The following is a 19693-nucleotide window of genomic DNA, read 5'->3' as shown; positions in this document are numbered from 1 at the left end:
GACCATCCCCTGGTTTTGCCCCCTGGATCCCACGCATCACCCTCCCTGCTGCTCCTCCAGCTGTCACGTCCATGGCTGTCCTCCCGAACCGGTGACACTTCCCAGGGGACGAAGTCGGTGTTGTGCTTCCGCCACTGCGAGCCCTTCCCGCTCAGGAAAGAGTCAAGTGTGGCGGTTACGCACACAGACTTCAGTTCACAGTCTGGCTTAACCTTGACCCAGCCTACTTCGTCTCTTGAGCTTGAGTTTCCTTGTGTGTAAAATTCAGGTAATGATGGTGGCCACCTCAAAGGAGCATTAGGCGGTATAAGTGAGCTAATCTGTGTAAAGTGACCTGTGGTAGCACACAGTGGATTTTAGCCATCATGATTAGATCATTATTATATATTATTTTTCTACTTGGTTCAACCAAAGCAAAGTTAAGAATAGTCAAGTTGAATTTTTATGGAGATATAAGAAAGAAGATAAAAACAGTCCCACTCTGCAATCCTGATCTTCGTTTGGCCAGCTTAGAAAAATATGTAGTCTTTGGTGTATTTTCTTTCTTTCTGTTCTGAGAAGTTGAGAGAAATACTTGAACTTTGAGTCCAAGGAGACTTAGTGAACAGCTCTTCTAAGCTTAGCTAACCTATCAGTCCCTCATAGGACCTATCCTTAAATACCCCCAGGTATGGCCTGAGTCTCCCAGTCTCTTGCAAATTCTGCCCTGCTTCCTGTCCCCCATGTGGGGTCACTGCTCTCCTTTGCTTTCAGGGAATCCTTATGTGGACCTTAGCCACTGGGTACTGATCTGTTAGAAACCACATTGCTTTCTGTTTATATAAGTTTGCGAAAGTCCCACCCCTGTCTTACCACCTCCTCCGTGATCTGCTAGCTTACCTGAAAGGTATTCTTACCTAGTTAGGAACGCTGTTACAACCTTTTCTGAGTGTCAATCAGTTTACTAAACTTGGCATTTGGGCCCAATTTTACTAGTCCATCTAATATTGATAGTAGATAATACCAGTTCTATGTCCAAAAGCAAATCGCCCCTCTCCTTTTGTTTCAAACCCCCTCTTCCCGTGCCCCAGCTGCCTTTTTGCACCACCCAGTGTATTTTTATTGATTACATGTGACGGGTGCTCAGGGCATAGAGCTGACCTTATTGAAAAGGTCAAATGCTCCTTGCTCAGATGCTCCCTGCCCGGCTTATTGCCCTTGTTTCTCTTGTACGGCGTATTATTCAGGTGATTTCTCCTACCCCTCTCCGTGGAATGAGCTTTCTAGGATTCTTTTTTTTACGGTACGCGGGCCTCTCACTGTTGTGACCTCTCCCGTTGCGGAGCACAGGCTCCGGACGCGCAGGCTCAGCGGCCATGGCTCACGGGCGCAGCCGCTCCGCGGCATGTGGGATCTTCCCGGACCGGGGCACGAACCCACGTCCCCTGCATCGGCAGGCGGACTCTCAACCACGGCGCCACCAGGGAAGCCCTAGGATTCTTTACTTACAAGCTCATGATGCCAAAATATCAATTAACAGACCTATTTTCTACTAAGGAAAGGAAGCCTATTCCCTTCCAGTCTTGCAACACAAAGTTCAGCTTCTTTTTTAAAAACCTGGAGAAAAGAATAGTTGTACGTTTGTATATACAGTTGGCTTGCTCAAGAGCCCTTGTTGTGCTTGACTAAGGAAATCACTGTTCAGTGAGATGACCTTTCTGTCAGCCACACACCTTCACGTGAGGCTGGGCCGCGCTCCGGCAGCTGCAGCTCAGGTGTGCGTGCGGGGAGCAGGGCACTGGTGTGGGGGCAGGAGCCCGGCAGGAGAGCGGGTCTGACTCTCGTCAGGGCTGTTGAAGGTGCTGTCCCAGTCTCTCGAATGTAATAAGGCTTATTCCCATTACACTTAGCTGTTTATCAATGACAGCTAAGGCTGATGGTGTGAAGGAAATGCAGACACAGCCGCCAGGGCTTGAAATGAGTGATCCATGAGCCTCAGCTTTCTCTTCGCTCTCAAAGAGCTTTGGAGACTGATGTCGCTGGCATCCCATGCTTTTTCTGACCTGATGAGTGACTTCAGAAAACTTACTTTGGACTTCAGCTTGTAAAGTGTTGATAAATTGAGGCTATCAAGAGTGATCATGAGAGTAATGAATGTGGTTGGTTAAGCAGCAGAGGCCACTGGGACTCGAGGGCTTGTATTCCACGCTCAGCGACACAATCCAGAGCCCTGCTTGCTGTCTCGGTGCCTTGTGAGGTTTTGGAAGTGAAGGGAAGGCTGGGACCCACACTTGCCTCGCCTTCCTCAAGTCTCATTCCGCGGCCGGGGTGCTCTTCGCCACCGTCACGGGGTGTAAACCCCCTTCTCTTCCTCTGAGCAGTGGCCTGACCTCTAGGTCAGTAGACATCGTCCCCATCTTCAGGGTGGAGCTCAAGCCAGGTAAGTCTGCACAGACTTGACTGTGTGCATCAGAACAGCTTCTTGGGCAGGGTATTGAAAGTGGAACAAAGGTGAGACGCCTCCAAGTGCACCTGGATGGTGACAGTGGGCACAAACTAGATTAATTCCGAATTTTCCTAAGGCAACCTCACAAGGATTCTTACACAGTTCCGTTACAGGTTTTCTTTCTTAATCTCGTGTATTCTCCTTTATCTCTGCGTTCTCTTTCCCTTCTAACCAATAATTGACACTACTTCCGTACGCCAGGGTAAGTCTCCCAACCAGTGTCTTTCCCTGTGTGCCGCCTAGAAGCAGTTCAACAGTTTTCACGCGGAATGTCTTTGTAAAGCGGGGCTTTCTTCTCTGTAGAATTCACTCGAGAAGTCACAGACACCCAGATGCCGCTGGTTGCTCCTGTCATTCTCCCAGAGATGTACAAGATCTTCACCATGGCCGAGGTACGAGTCTCAGCTGCGCCATCCAGCAGGCAGAGCTGCTCGGGCTCTGGCCAGCCGCCCCCGCTCAGGGGGCGCCCGCTGTGTTGGCTGCCGGTCCCCAGACCTGAAGACAAGAACTGACAAAGACTGAGCTGGGATGATACTTAGGCCTTCGCTTGTAACTGCGAGGACAAGCCTGTGATGAGAGCGTGCAGTAGCTGCAGCCTCCCCTCACATCTCACCCCTGCTGCCTTGGTGCTGCCTTGCCTCTCACGGGGCAGCCCACCCAAGCTTGTTCGCCTCAGCCGAGTACTTGGAAACGATTCTACCCCTGCACTGCGCCCGATAAGCCCTTCCTTTACTCTGTATGCGTTTGGTTAACCTCCCTCCTCCTCTCCGGCCCCAGCCAAGGGCTGTGTTTTGACAGAAATACGTTAACCGTGTTGGGATTTCAGGCCGTATGCAGCTTCATATTTTTGTCAGATTAACCCACAGAGGCCTGTATGTAAGGCTGATTCTAATAAGTTCTGACATCGTGCTGCCTTCCATTCTCTGGATTACAGAAGAGTCTGTCTCCTGGACATGAGTGATTGACATTTCCTGTCTCTGTACCTCCAGTCCCATGTCAGGATTTAGTAGTCACAGTTTAGTCTCACACACGCGCATGCACGCACGCACGAACGCACACCCACCAGTCTCATGGCTACACTGTAACTTGTTTCCAGGTGTATGGTATTCGAACCCGTTCCCGAGCCGTGGAGATTTTTACCACTTGTGCCCATATGATCTGTAACATGGAGGAGCTGGAGAAGGTGAGTGAGCCTTTAGGTTGGTAACAGACGGCCTGCCTAGAGGTCTTCAGCACAGCAGTGCCAGGACGGACACTCGCCGTGTTGTGGATGCAGTGAATGTTCTGGTTAAGTTCCTCATCTGCGTGTAGCTTAGTTTCCTTTCGTCTGAGCCTTATTTTTTCTAACACCTCCTCCTGCATCTTTTTCACGCTAGTCATCACCCAGAACTTCACTGCTCTTTTATCTCTCTCCCATGTGGAACCAGCCTAGCTGAAAAATACCAGTCCCTGGGATTGAGAAGCTGGCCTTATGTAATAGCTTTGAAGAAGCTCCTGGTGAGGAGCTGCCAGTGTTGGATAAGGACACAGCAGACCTTGGGGACACCTCCAGTGACCTTGTAGCCACGCCCTTCTGATTGAGGCCCGAGCCTGAAGGGGTCTGGAGACAGCGCGGGTCTCGGTGTTTGGTGCATGCACTGAGCCACTGATTCGGGCTGCGTCCAGTACTGACTTTGGTTTCTGCCGCCAGGGCGCGGCCAAAGTCCTGATCTTCCCTGTGGTGCAGCAGTTCACAGAGGCCTTCGTCCAGGCCCTCCAGATACCAGACGGCCCCACGTCTGACAGCGGGTTTAAGATGGAAGTCCTGAAGGTAAACATTTACTGCGATGGAGGTGCTGGGGGTTTGAAGGGTGCTCTGAAAGCAGTGATTTTTCCCCCATAGCCCTTGTAACTCTTGGGGTTTTTCTCTTTAACTTCCCAGGCAGTGACAGCCCTGGTGAAAAACTTCCCAAAGCACATGGTGTCCTCCATGCAGCAGATTCTGCCTATTGTTTGGAACACCCTAACTGAGAGCGCAGCTTTATATCCTTTCCAGAAGGCTGACGGGCCTGCCAGCCCATGGTTGGGAATCTAGCCTTGGGTCCTAACGTCCATGTGGTTCCGCTTGCTTAAAGAGTCTGCTCCTAGTGCTGGAGTGTACAGCACTCCCTTGTAGAGTGTGTCCAAAGCAGACTGCTGATTCTGTTTCTTTACTCTTCATTGTACTTATGTGAGGACAGAAGTAAACTACACAGAGGAAGTGGAAGATCCTGTGGATTCTGATGGTACGTGGCGTGTCTCATCTCAACAGGTGCACCACTTAGTGGGAAAGGGAGCCAGGAAAAGACAGATCAGAGGCGGGAACTTAGAGGCTTCATGCTCTTAAGAGAGTGTTCTCACCGAGTTTCCTCTAAGTGTATTGGATGTGGGGAAATGAGAAGTTGAAAATCATTGATCTGTTCCTCATGGGCATTTGCGTAAGTCTCGTGAAATTGTAGAATTTCTGAGTGGAAGATATGTTCAGTGTTTCTGATTCTTTTTTTTTGGGTGAGGGGTGGTGCCTCGCTGCACGGCTTTTGGGATCTTAGTTCCCCAACCAGGGATTGAACCCACACCCTCAGCAGTGAAAGCGCTGAGTCCTAACCACTGGACCACTAGGGAATTCCCTGATTCTTTTACTTGAAAAGCCAAAGAGTACTTAATAGCCTCAAGTTCCTTTCTTTGACTCCTCAACCCCTTCTTCCATTCCCTGGAGAATAATAATTAGCAAGTGCTTTAACTATTCATTAACTTACAGAGATGATGTAGTTCCTTTCCAGCGTCTGTGCTTTCCTTTTGCTTTCTTGTCATTAAAAGCTTCTCTCGTGTGTTTCCTGTAGGTGAAGTCCTGGGCTTTGAAAATCTCGTCTTTAGCATTTTTGAATTTGTCCATGCTCTCCTAGAAAATAGCAAATTCAAAAGCACTGTCAAGAAGGCCTTGCCTGAGTTGATTTACTATCTCATCCTATACATGCAGATCACCGAGGAGCAGGTAACAACGTATGGGAGACAGTGACCGGCTTGCATTCAGAGAGTGCAGCCTGCATGTGGGGTCTAAGTCAGGCGACCAAGTGATTTTGAAGAATAGACACCTGAAGAGTAACTTCATGGGAGGGTCTAGAAAGCTCTGATGTCATCATGTTGCCGAATCCCTGGGTGTTGGGGTTTTATCAACTCCTGCACTAGGTAATTGGGCTTTCAGAGTACTAATACTTTTACATCTATAGGACCGCCAACCAAAGGCCCAGATAGCCAGAAAAGCCTACCTTTCTCTATAAATAGTGAGATGTAATAGAGTTCAGATCATTAGCCTGTTTGGTGAACAATTAGACCAGAAAAGAGCATTAAAAAATATGATAATGCCTGTCTCGTGTGAACAACACAAGGGTGGACATGATTTTCCATTAAATGCCCATCAGACCTACTAGACTCAGCAAATTGACGTATCTGGGGGTAACAGCCACCTACAGTAGGAGCGGCCAGCAGTCAGCCACCTTCTGCAGCGGCCTTTGCTGCTCAGCTTGTTAAAGGGCTCGCTTCTCTGCATCAAAGAGAATAGCATTCTGTTCAAGCTGAGAACAAGAGGCTGAGCCATTCCAGTGTGTGGATGGAAAGGGGAGCAGACGGGAGCCTCAGGGAAGCCTGACGTCCTCGTCCTTTCAGATCAAAGTGTGGACAGCCAACCCCCAGCAGTTTGTGGAAGATGAAGATGATGACACCTTCTCCTACACTGTCAGGATCGCAGCCCAGGACTTGTTGCTGGTAAGAGGGCCACCTTGACACTTCAGCCCGATGATCCTGAGCCGTTCCTCTTCTTTCCAGATCTCTAACCCAAGCTGAGCAGTGTTGTTGGGTGACTTTGTCGTAGACTTTTGGGGGATAAGAAGAGCATCTCGAGTGACGTCTGAGAGTCCGGAGTTCCAAAGTCACTGCTCCCGGTTCTGATTTACGTGTGGATATTAGGTGTAAGAATTGTGCAGAGGATAGTGTTCTAATGAGTAAGGATGCTTGAATCAGGAGCTTCTCGGTTTCATTCACTCTTCAGCAAGAAGCTGTAGCACAAACTAGACGTTGGCAAATTAGAAAAACTTGCCGAGAGCTTGGACACCCAGGTGGCTGCTCATGTTTCTTTGGCTCTGACTGGAGCCCAGGACTGTCTCTAGGCTGAGGGTCTGTGAAGAAGCTGCCACCTGCCGCCTGTCAGGTGCGAGGCCTGTTCTCGTTGTTTCATTGTTGGTGAGCACTCCTTGTTATCCTGCGGTGTTTCTAAGGCACCTAGGAAAGACCACGCCAAGTTTCAGCTAGTAGATTAGCCTTGTATTTCCACAGTCAGGCTCCCAGAGAATAAATATCTGGTCCCCTGCCATCCAAAGCTCAGTCTCTCATTGACCACTTAGGCTCTGCTGAATGTAGCCAGAGGGAGCTGTCCATTTTGTGAGCTTCACAGCACTTGGGCACTGCGGAAATATGGGTACTGCTTTACCGTAGAGACCTTAACACAATTAGGGGCTGTATTTTGAGTGTACCTAATTGGGCTCAGCCGTGTGTATGGGAAGGAGTTGGAACCATTCAGTGTGCAATGAAGCTTGCAGTTTAATTTGCACAGAAACATTTGTTAGCGCCTCTCCTCCCACCAGGCTGTGGCCACTGATTTCCAGAATGAGAGCGCAGCAGCCCTGGCCGCCGCAGCGACTCGGCATTTACAGGAAGCTGAGCACACCAAGAATGGCGGCACCGGACATTGGTGAGAGTGGGCGGCGGGTGTCCCACTGAGGGACGTGCTCTGGGCATCAGGTCGGAGGCAGGCGTGTCCTTGCTTTGCGTTATCTGTTTTAAAGCAGTTCTTCCCATCCTTAAAACAGTTGGCTAAGATGCTTTTACCCCATTTTAAGTAGGTTTGAAAGGAAGGACTTTTGCTTTGTTTTTAATTAGAAAAACTTGTTATTATTAAATTACACCGTTTTCAGTTATAGGTTTAGATCGGAAGAGCAGCTCAATGCACTTTGGGGTCAGGCTGTGCTGAAACGCCCTTTCCTGAATTGGCTTCCCTCAAGCGTCTGTCGCTTTGACCGTGGGTGTGTGTGACCAGGCTGTGGTGTCCCTTTGGCAGGTGGAAGATCCATGAGGCGTGCATGTTGGCCCTTGGCTCGGTGAAGTCCATCGTCACCGACAGCGTGAAGAGTGGCAGGATCCCCTTCGACATGCATGGCTTCCTGACCAACGTCGTCCTCGCGGACCTCAACCTCTCAGGTAGGTTTCAGCACCATCCTCAGGCCCACCATCAGCTCAGTTCTGTTGTTCACTTGGGCAGGTAAACCTCGGGGTGACCATTCTTCTTCCACCCTAAAGCTTGAGCTCGTCTGAACCTCTGAACTGCCCAGAGACCTTGACTCAAGCTTCACCCACTGAGAGACTAGGATTGCCTCGTTCATAGCTCTTCATGCTGTTCTCTCACACTGTTCTCCCAGTCAGCGCTCAAGTCCCGGGTGTTTTCTGGCGTCTGAATAGAGTGCAGATTTGGCTGCTCTGCCTTGAGAACTCTGCTGCAAGCTCTGTCATTGCAAAGTCCCCACGCCCTCAGGCAGCCTGTGTGTGGTTCATCCTTCCTGTGTGCTTCTTGTCAGTTTTCTCAACCTCTTCTGTCTACATGATTAAATGTCCGTTCCCATGTCCACGTTCACTACTAGCCTTAAAAAGTAGCCTCGACTGCGTGAGCCTGACTTCTCAGCAGCACAGGGCAGCGGCTGAGAGGTGGCGTTGTCTCTGTGTGATGATCTCCGTGCCTTGTTCTCACCCTCAGAGCCCCCAGTGCTGTCTCTGCTTCCTCCTTGAGTACTTAAGTCGTGGGACCCCTGCGTCGTCGAGGCCGTGTCAGTGCACTCACTGCTTCCTCTCTGTAGGATGCCCTCTGGGTAGCTTAAGCCATTGGAAAATGTTCTCCACCTCTCCTTAGACCAGCTGTCATGGGGCATCTCAGGCCTGAGTCACAGAATTAAGATGGTTGAGCATCCAGAGCTCCGGACCCACTGGGCATGTTCCTATTGATTGTGCATTGACCACGTGCTGCGTTATGTTGTGGTTGACAAATATGTTTTCTTTCTCCTACGAGAAAGTAAGATATTTGAGTACAAGCCATGTCTAATATATCCTTTTGCCCCACAGTGCCTGGCACCTAATGGACATAGTGTAATCACGTGTTGAATGACAGTGTTGGAATTTCTCAAACTCACCAGCACATTTTTTGTAGAACTTGTCCTAGCAAAGCTTTTCTGTACAAGCCATTCTCAAACTTTTTGGTCTCAGGACCCCTTTACACTTTAAAAAATTATCAGTGATCCCAAGGAGATTTTTTTGTGAGTCACATGTAGCAGTATTTAACATATTAGAAATTAAAACTGAGAAGCTTTCAAAATATAAGAAATGCAAACATACGTTCCATTAGCTGTCAGAGCCATGGTGTCACACATCAGTAACCTCTGGAAAATTCCACCGTATACTCGAGAAGGAATGAGAATGAAAAAAGACAATGTCTTGGTATTGCTATGAAAACAGTTTTAACTTTGGGGACTTGCAGGTGTTCTTGGATGGTGCTCTCCATTACATGAATTAGTATGTAATTATTTGGCACCGTTTGCTAGGTTCTGTTGAATAGGTTCCATCAACTAAATGCTTATTGTACAGGTAACTAAGTTAAGCCCTATAACAGCTGAATAAGTATAGTCTCTGTCCTCAAGCATCTTATAATAGGCAAGGGGTAGTAATCCTTACACCAGTGCCTAGAATATCAAAACATATATTTGTGTCATGTTAGAAAGCTAAAGACATGGACTTAAAGTGGCAGAGATAGTTAGGATTACTTCAGCCCAAGAGATCGGTTAGATAATGCAAGGAGAGGTGAGTGTGTTGGCTTATAAACAAAGCACAGAAATGGCAAAGGAGGATGTTGACTTCCTAGGGAGGGGTGTGTGCCTGAGTTTGGAAGGCACAAAGGGAAATGAGCGGTAATGCTAGAGTCACTGATCTGAGGGGACCTTGAATGCCATGCGAATTTAGATGGGCTTTATTTGGTAGACTATGGAATTTGCTGACATTTTAAATAAAAGCATGACAGAGCTATAATTTACAGTATTCCAATAGTGGTCCAAGAGTAGGAAAAAACTGGCAGTGGAGAAGACATCTAGAGGACTGACTAGTAGTGTGGTAAGGGGTGGTGAGAGCTGTGGTGGGAACAAGGGTGGGGGGCTTTGTAGTCTAGGAATATTCAAAATGTACTTTGCAAATAGTGAAAAGTGAAACTAGGGAAATGATTCTGTGCCATAGGTCATACATTTGCTTTTATCTTTCAAGATCATGCTTTTTCTCTCCATTACGTTATGTATGTTAGGTGGTATCCAGTTACTGCAACAAACTGAGGAATAGTGGTGGGGAGGAGGGTGGGCAGTAGCAGAAACTTGTATTGTTCAGCCTCTAACTGCTCTCTCTTCCTCCCAGTGTCTCCTTTCCTCTTGGGCCGGGCCCTTTGGGCTGCCAGTCGGTTCACTGTTGCTATGTCCCCTGAATTGATCCAGCAGTTTCTTCAGGCAACAGTTAGTGGTCTTCATGAGACACAACCCCCATCAGTTCGAATTTCTGCAGTGAGAGCCATCTGGGGGTGAGTACGCCACCTTAGGACAACGGAAACTGTTTTAAGAGAAAGTTGCTCAGGGTAGAAGTCCCAAACAGCAGTTGTCCAGTGGATTATGTTGCTTGGAAATTTCTGAAGATCTCCTGCAGAATGGATGTTGGAAGGACAGGGAAAGAAACCATACCAGAAACATGGCTTCTGTGAGTCCCGGATACATCCTGTTCCCTTTTACTCCTTGTTCCTTTTCAATTCACTCCAGCTCTGGAATCATCTAGAGCAACTCCCTGTCTTACAGAGAAGCAGAACCTGAGGCGCCGAGAGATAACTAACTTGCCTACGGTCGCACAGCAGCGGGCCATAGAAGCAGGCTTAGCGTCATTTGGTTGATTGATTGCCTCTGTATTGGAAACCAAATTTGGGATAATGTAGCCTGGAAACACTGCTTATCTTTTCCCAATTTTACCTCTCTTTCTCACAGCTAGTGTACCAGTGGCTCTATTAGTCCTTTATTTATATTCCTTCTCAGACCACAGGGAGTATTGATGTTTTCAGGAGTATTTTCAAGTCCAAACTTACAGAGTCTCAGTTGAATCCTAAGAATTGCTTGAAACCCTAAAAACGCAGAGTTCACCTTCCACCTGCCTGTGCTACCTCCTTACCTTTTGAAGCAGAGATTGAGGTGCTGGCATTACTATATGTCTTTAGAAAGCATTGCTGGGGGGAGCGGGGGGGCGTGCCGGCAAGATGTCTGAATAAGATGTCCCTCGCTCTTATCCCTTCCACAACAACAATTTGGCATCTGTCCAAGCGAGGAGATTGTCAAACTCAGTGCCATCTAAGGACAAGGAGAGCTGTTTTGAGAAGAGAAGCGCACATCCCAGCCACTGACTTGCCGACCATAGTCCCGGGTACAGCCCCATTTGGCTTTGGTTCTGTCATCGGCACTGTACACCAAGGGACCCAGGGGGAATCTCACCCACCTGTATGTCAGATAATAGAAACACAGACCTCGGTCCCAGCTGTGGATCTTGACGTGGTCCAGGGCCTCCTGGAGAACACTGACTGAGACAGTTACCCACAGATGAGAGAGTCTTTGTCGAAGTCCAAGCCCAGTGGAGAAGTTCTGGCACACCACTGGAGCAAAAAACAATCCAGGATGGGACACCTGGAAGAGGTCAGTCAGTAAAGCCTGGAGGAGGTGACTGCTACTTCAGATGTGCAGGCAGCAGTGCAAGACATAAAGGAACATGAAAAACCAAGGAAGCATGATATCACAAAAGAAACACAATAATGTTCCAGTAACCAACCCCAAAGGCCTGGAGATCTGTGATTTATCTGATAAAGAATTTCAAAACAGCCATTTTAAGGAGCTCAGTGAGCTACAAGAAAACACAGAAAGATAATTCCATGAAATCAGAAAAACAACTCACAGACAAAACGAGAAGTTCAACAAAGAGAGAAATCATAAAAAAGAACCAAACAAATTCTGGAGCTGAAGGATACAGAGAATGAAATGGAAAATGCAGTAGAGAGCATCAGTAGCGGAATGGATCAGGCAGAAGGAAAAGCCTGGAAATAGAAGGCGGAACCTTCAAAATTATCCAGTCAGAGGAGGATAGAGAATAAAGAATGAAAAAGAAGGAAGAAAATGTGAACTATGGGATATCTTTAGGAGAAGCAGTCTACAAATTATTAGAGTCCCAGGAGAAGAGAGGGAGAAGGGGCAAAAAGCTTTTTAAAGAAATAATGTCTGAGAACTTTCCAAATCTGAGGAGAGATTTGTACCTCCTACTTACAAAGCTAATCTATCACCCCAAAATTTCAATCCAGGGTGATCTTCTCCAAGACAAAATGTAGCAAAAACTATCTAAAATCAAAGACAGAGGGAATTTTCAAAGCAGCAAGAGGAAAAAACTCTTCTCTCATACAAGGGAACTCCCATAAGGCTAGCAACAGATTTCTCAGCAGAAACTTTGCAGGCCAGGAGACAGTGGGATGATATATTCTAGGTGCTAAAAGAAAAAACTGCCAACCAAGAGTGCTTTAGCTAGGAAAGTTGTCCTTCAGAACTGAAGACAAGGTGAAGACTTTCCCAGACAACAAAGCTGAAGGGGTTCTTCACCACTAGACCTGCCTTACAAGAAATGCCAAGAGGAGTTCTTCAAGCTGAAATGAGAGGATGCTAATTAATAATGTGAAAATATATAACACACTGGTACAGGTAAGTATATAATCGATTCAGAATACTCTGATACTGTAATATGGTGGTGTGTTAACCACCTAACTCTAGTATAAAGGTTAAAGGATGAAAGTGTTAAAAATAACTAGGTAAATACTTTATGATTATCATTACGAATACACAGTATAAAAGGAGTTAAATCGTGACATCAGAAACATTAAAGGAAGGGAATAAAGGGGTAGAATTTTTGTATGCAGTCAAAGTTAAGTTGTCAGTGTGAAATAGACTATCATATCTATAAAATGTCTTATGGTAACCACAAAGCAAAAATCTATGATAGACGCACGAAAGAGAAAGAGAAAGGAGGCAAAGCATTCCACCACGGAAGATCACCATTCACAAAGGAAGACATCCAGAGAGAAAGGTCGGGGAACAGGGGACTACAAAAGAGCCAGAAAACAGTTAATAAAATGGGCTTACTTATCAAAACTTACTTTAAATGGATTAAATTCTCCAATTAAAAGTCAAAGTAGCTGAGTGGATTGAAAAAGAAGACCCAACTATATGCTGCCTAAAAGAGACTATAGGTTTTAGTACACACATAGGCTCAAAGTAAAGGGATGGAAAAAGATATTCCGTGTAAGTAGAGACCAAAAGAGAGTGAGGGTATCTATACTTTTATCAAAGTAGACTTTAATTCAAAAGCTGTAACAAGAAACAAAGGTCATTATATGATAAGGGGGTTAATTCATCAGGAAGATACAACAATTATAAATATATGTGCACCTGCCATCAGAGCATGTAAATATATTAAGCAAATATCAATATCTGAGAGGAGAAATAGACAACAGTACAATAATAGCAGGAGATTTATACCCCACCCTCAACAATGAATATGCTCATCCAAACAGAAAATCAATAGGGAAACGTTGGACTTAAACTATACTTTCAACCAAATGGACCCAACAGCATACAGAACATTCCATCCAACAGCAGCAGAACATACGTCCTTCCCAAGCATGCATGGAGCATTCTCCAGGATAAGTCATGAAGCAGGTTTTAATGAATTTAAGATTAAAATAATACCAAGTATCTTTTCTGATCACGTTGAGATGAAACTGGAAATCAATTACAGTAGGAAAACTGGAAAAATCACAAATATATGGAAATTAAACAACACACTTCTAAACAACCTGTGGATCAAAGAACTCAAAGAGAGATCTAAGAATATTCTGAGGGACTTCCCTGGGGGCGCAGCAGTTAAGAATCTGCCTGCCAATGCAGGGGACACGGGTTCGAGCCCTGGTCTGGGAAGATCCCACAAGCTGCAGAGCACCTAAGCCTGTGAGCCACAACTACTGAACCTGTGCTCTAGAGCCCGCGTGCCACAACTACTGAAGCCTGTGCGCCTAGAGCCCGTGCTCCACAACAAGAGAAGCCACCACAATGAGAAGCCCACACACTGCAGTGAAGAGTAGCCCCCACTCACCGCAACTAGAGAAAGACCACGCACAGCAATGAAGACCCAACACAGCCAAAAATAAATAAATAAATAATAAATTAATTTTAAAAAATAATAAAGATATTTTAAAACACACGAACATGGGAAATACAAATACCAAAACTTATGGGATGCAGCAAAAGGAGTTTTAAGAAGGAAGTTTATAGATAAAAACACCTACATTAAGAAAAAAGAAAGATCTCAAACAACCTAACTTTATACCTCAGGAATTAGAGAACAAACTAAGCCCAAAGGTAGCAGTAGGAAGATGAGAGCAGCAATAAATAAAATAAAGAGCAGAAAAATATTAGAAAAATTTAGTGAGACTAAGAGCTGGTTTTTTGAAAAGATAAACAAAATTGACAGACTTTAGCTAGACTAAAAAGAAGAGAGAGAAGACTCAAGTACAGAATCAGAAATGAAAGGGGAAACTTTACAACTGATAACACAGAAAGACAAAGGTTCATAAGAGACGACTGTGAACAGGTGTGTGCCAACAAATTGGATAACCTAAAAGAAATGCATAAATTCCTAGAAACATACAGCCTAACAAAACTGAATCATAAAGAAATTGAAAATCTGAACAGACCAATAACTAACAAGGAGAGTGAGTCAGTAATCAAAAACCTCCCATAAGACAAAAGCCCAGGACCAGATGGTTTCACTGGTAAGTTCTACAGACATTTAAAGAAGAATTAATACCATTCCTTCTCAAACTCTTTCCAAAAAATTGAAGAGGAGGGAACATTTCCAAACTCATTTTACTAGGCCAGCATTTCCTGATAACAAAGCCATACAAGGACACTACAGGAAAAGAAAACTACAGGCCAGTATGCCTGATGAATATAGACGCAGAGATTCTCAACACAGTACTAGCAAACTGAATTCAATGCAGTAAAAGGATCACAAACCATGATCAAGTGGGATCTATCCCTGGGGTGCAAGGATGGTTCAACATACCATAAATCGACAAATGTCATACACCAATTAATAGAATGGAAAATTAAAAATCACATGAATATCTTAATAGATGTAGAAAAAGCATTTGACAAAATTCAGTACTCATTCATGACAAAAACTTTCAAAAAAGTGTATAGAAGGAACACATCCCAACACAATAAAGGCCATATATGACAACCCCCCCAGCTAACATCATATTCAACAGTGAAAGGCTGAAAGCTTTTTCTCTAAGATGAAGAACAAGGTAAGGGTACCCACTCTCACCACTCCTATTCAACACAGTACTGGAAGTCCCAGCCAGAGCAATTAGAAAAGAAAAGAAGAAATAGTGAACTATCACAAAGAGAAATTTAAAAAACAATCTCCTGTAAAACTGCATCAAAAACAATAAAATGCGTAAGCATAAGTTTAACCAAGATGGTGAAAGATCTATACACAGAAAACTGTAAGACATTGATGAAAGATTGAAGAAGACACAAATAGAAAGATGTTTCATATTCATGGATTGGAATAATGAATATTTTTCAAATGTCCAAACTACCCAAAGCAATGTACAGGATTCAGTGCAACCCCATCAAAATTCCAGTGGCATTTTTCATAGAAGAACAAACAATTCTAACATTTGTGCGGAATCACAAGAGACCCTGAATAGCCAAAACAATCTTGAGAAAGAAAAACAAAGCTGGAGGCATCACACTTCCTGATTTTAAACTATATTACAAAGCTACAGTAATCAAAAAACAGTGTGGTATTGGCATAAAAACAGACACAGAGATCGGTGGAGCAGAACAGAGAGCCCAGCTATAAACCCACACTTATATGGTCAATTATTTTATGACAGAGGAGCCAAGAACATACAGTGGGGGAAGGACAGTCTCTTCAATAAATGATGTTCGGAAAACTGGACCGTTATCTTACACCATATACTTAGGTCAACTCAAAATCAATTAAAGACTTGAACCTAAGACCTGAAACCATAAGACTCCTGGAGGAAAACATAAAAGTTAAACTTCTTGACATTTGTCTTGGCAATGATTTTTTTGTATTTGGCAACAAAAGCCAAAGTAAACAAGTGGGACTACGTCAAACTAAAAAAGCACAGCAAAGGAAACCATCAGCCAAATGAAAAGGCAACCTACTGAATGGGAGAAAATATTTGCAAACCATTTATCTGATAAACAGTTAATATGCAAAATATATGAAAAACTCATACAACTCAATAGCAGATAATCTGATTTTTAAAAATGGCAGAGGACTTGAATAGACACTTTTTCTAAAGAAGACATACAGATAGCCAACAGGTACATGAAAGAGCGCTCAACATCACTAGTTATCAGGAAAATGCGCATCAAAACCACAATGAGGGCTTCCCTGGTGGCGAAGTGGTTGAGAGTCCGCCTGCCGATGCAGGGGACACAGGTTCGTGCCCCGGTCCGGGAGGATCCCACACACCGCGGAGCGGCTGGGCCCGTGAGCCATGGCCGCTGAGCCTGCGCGTCCAGAGCCTGTGCTCCGCAACGGGAGAGGCCACAACAGTGAGAGGCCCGCGTACCGCAAAAAAAAAAAAAACACAACACAACGAGCCACCACCTCAAACTTGTTAGAATGGCTATCATCAAAAAGACAAGAAATAACAAGGTTGCTGAGGGTGTGGAGAAAAGGGAGCCCTTGTGCACTGCTGGTGGGAATGTAAATTGGTGCAGCCACTGTGGAAAACAGTATGGAGGGTCCTAAAAAAATTTAAAAATAGAACTGCCATTTGATCCAGCAGTCCCATTTCTGGGTATATATCCAAAGGAAATAGAAACAGGATCTCGAAGAGGTGTCTGCACTCCTGTGTTTATTGTAATATTATTCACAGTGGCCGAGACATGGAAACAACCTGAGTGTGCATTGGTGGTTGAGTGGATGGAGGAGATGTGTGAGTATTAGGTGGACCATAATATAACTCAGCTGCGAGAAGGAGGGAACGCCTGCCGTTTGCAGCAGCGTGGATGGACCTTGAGGGCACGGTGCTGAGTGAAATAAGCCTCACAGAGGAAGACAGATACTGCATGGTATCACTTATATGTGGAATCTTTTAAAAAGCCCAGCTCATTGTAAAGGAGAGCAGGAAGGTGGTTGCTGAGGGTGGGGAACATGGAGAGATTGATGAAAGGGTACACGCTGTCGTCGGTCCGATGACCAAGGGCTGAGGATCTAACGTGACATATGGTGACTGCATCGTGTAACAGGACGTAGAAATTAGTGTTCTCACCCAGGAGAAGGTAAATCTGAGATGATGGACCGTGTCAATGACCTGGACGTAGGAAATCTTTCACGCTGTGCATGTACGTCCAGTCACCGCAGTGGACATAGCTAACCATTTTATAGGTCGGTCACGCCGCAGTAAAGCTGAGAAGAATTTAAATTTAAAGACATTTCAAGATTGTTTAAATTTTATATTACTCTTATAATCAGAAAAAATATGTGAAGAGAACTCTCTTTTTTTTAGTAGTTTTCAATTCTCTGACTACATGGGCATTGGTTTTCTGGAAAGGTGTAACAGCTGTCTCTGGAAAAGTGACAAAAGCCATGAACGTGCACAGCAAAGAAATGGACACTCATACCTGATTATAAAATTTTACATCATGTGTGGAAGAGTGGACCCCAGGTTAAGAGCTTCCTGTGAAGGGCTGCTAGCTGTGCTTTCTTTCACAGCCAGGATTCTCCGTTTGGCCCTTTCCCTCTTGTTTTCCAGCCAGTTTCAGTCTGGCTTATATTCTCATCATGTCATTGAAGTGCTCATTCTCATGTCACCAGCAGCCCTTTCCTGGTCATCGTACCACCTTCGCTTTTCTTTCTTTTACCCCAGTTTTAATATATTCATTCGTATCGTAGTGTATGTATTATTGCAAACTGCCTTAAACCATTTCTGAAACAAGATATTGATTGACAGATACTTCCACTTGTGTCTCATTTCTCTAGTCATATTTATGCCAGCCTTTCTCCAGAGCTCCAAATTAATGTATGTGCTTACTGGCTGTGCCAGGATGGGTATCTTACAAGCACCTGAAAACTAACACATCCACTACTGAGCTTACTGTTTACCACCTCCAGGCCTACCCTACCTGTAGTCCCTGTTATAGTAAAAGTACAGATCATGTACCTTTAGATCTTATACCTAAAGATAGAGGTCTGTACTCCCAGAGATGCCAGCTCTCTGCCAGGGTTGGTGCCTTCGCCTCTCCTCCCTTCCTCCCTCTCCACTGTGGCTGCCCTGGCTCGTGTGCTCAGCTTCTTGTGCCTGAAAATTAAAACTCATGGCTCTGGTTGTGCTCTTCGAACTCTGGGATACAGGTACCCAGAAGAAAGTCAGAGTATACTGGACGGTCCGTGACGCCACAGGATAAATATAGAGCATTTTCCTGGGATGTCGGTTTTCCCTGAAGACTGTGGGGTAGGGCAAGGAAGAGATTAGGTGTTAGGAGTAATTTGTTAAAAAAAAACTGTGATATACACTGGCTTCCAGGATAAAGTCTAATAACCTCCTTAGCATGGCATAGAAGATCCCATATGATGTGGCCAGATGATGCACTCTGTGGTCTCCCAGACTCTGTAAACCCTTAGAATGAGAAGCAGCGGGAAGAGGTAGGGCACAACTCAGTCCCAGTGGAGATGGATGCAGAACCTAGTCTGACGAGCCAAGAGCTGCCCACGGCCAGATGCTGAGCCAGCTCTTAAGGAGGAGTTAGATTAGAGCACGGTGGCATTGAACATAGAGATGTTATAGATGAGGAGCTCCCTGACGATCCAGCGGTTAGGACTTGGCGCTTTCACTGCCAAGGGCCCCGGTTCGATCCCTGGTTGGGGAGCTAAGATCCCGCAAGCCGTGACGTGTGGCTTTAAAAAAAAGGATGTTATGGACCAAAAAACAAAGAATCTGAACAAATGTGAGATCTAAGCCCGCAGGTTTACTAGTCACTGTGGACCTTTGAACCCAGCAGCTGATACAAATAATATGATTGTAAGACACTTAAAAATTAAGTTAAGAAAAACCATTTATTGAGAACCTGGGGTCTGGGGGCCTTGTTTCTGCAGTAGGTTCTTTTAACATAGAGAAACAATGTTTTTGTTGACTTTTTTTTTTTTTTTTTTTTTTTGCGGTACGCGGGCATCTCACTGCTGGGGCCCCTCCCGTTGCGGAACACAGGCTCCGGACGCGCAGGCCCAGCGCCCATGGCCCACGGGCCCAGCCGCTCTGCGGCATGTGGAATCTTCCCGGACCGGGGCACAAACCCGTGTCCCCTGCATCGGCAGGCAGACTCCCAACCACTGCGCCACCAGGGAAGCCCTTTATTGACTTTTATTACCGTTCTGAAAATAACAAAAGTAAAGACTTAGATGATATATTTTTAATAATTGTATCCCATTGGACATGGTAAGCAGCACCCAGTAAATATTTATTGATTGAATAAGAGGCGAATAAGGTAGAACTGTGTATAGAAAACAAACTTTTTTTAAGAAATATAACTTCCTTTTTTTAAATCTTTAAATTTTAATTTTATATTGGAGTTTAGTTGATTAACAATGTTGTGTTGGTTTCAGGTGTACAGCAAAGGGATTCAGTTATACATATACATGTATCTATTCTTTTTCAAATTCTTTTCCCATCTTGGTTATTAAAAGAGTATTGAGTAGAGTTCCCTGTGCTATACAGTAGGTCGTTGTTGGTTATCTATTTTAAATATAGCCACGTGTACATGTCAATCCCAAACTCCCAGTCTATCCCTCCCACCCACGCCCGTAACCATAAGTTCGTACTCTTAAGTCAGTGAGTCTGTTTCTGTTTTGAAAACAAACTTTTAAGCCCTGCAAATAGTACACCAGTTTTTTGAGTATGTGTAAAATGTTTATATACATTGATCTCATCTTAGGATGCAAAAA

General features: G+C 45.0%; 1 protein-coding gene across 3 annotated transcripts in view; it reads left to right on the top strand.

The window, feature by feature from the left end:
- IPO9 (importin 9) overlaps positions 1-19693 on the top strand; it is a 46160-nt gene that overhangs the window by 18288 nt on the left and 8179 nt on the right. For all 3 annotated transcript variants that reach the window (XM_079913858.1, XM_079913856.1, XM_079913857.1), the window contains 10 exons: positions 2789-2877; positions 3582-3668; positions 4176-4295; positions 4407-4507; positions 4691-4749; positions 5344-5495; positions 6167-6265; positions 7141-7247; positions 7614-7753; positions 9995-10154. In XM_079913858.1, the coding sequence (XP_079769984.1) occupies positions 2789-2877; positions 3582-3668; positions 4176-4295; positions 4407-4507; positions 4691-4749; positions 5344-5495; positions 6167-6265; positions 7141-7247; positions 7614-7753; positions 9995-10154 (1114 nt within the window). The remainder of the gene's footprint in view (positions 1-2788; positions 2878-3581; positions 3669-4175; positions 4296-4406; positions 4508-4690; positions 4750-5343; positions 5496-6166; positions 6266-7140; positions 7248-7613; positions 7754-9994; positions 10155-19693) is intronic.

Source organism: Stenella coeruleoalba, assembly GCF_951394435.1.
Source record: "Stenella coeruleoalba genome assembly, chromosome: 1".
Taxonomy (NCBI): domain Eukaryota; kingdom Metazoa; phylum Chordata; class Mammalia; order Artiodactyla; family Delphinidae; genus Stenella; species Stenella coeruleoalba.
Note: the sequence above shows the minus strand (reverse complement) of the source record. Positions and strands in the feature narration are given on the sequence as shown.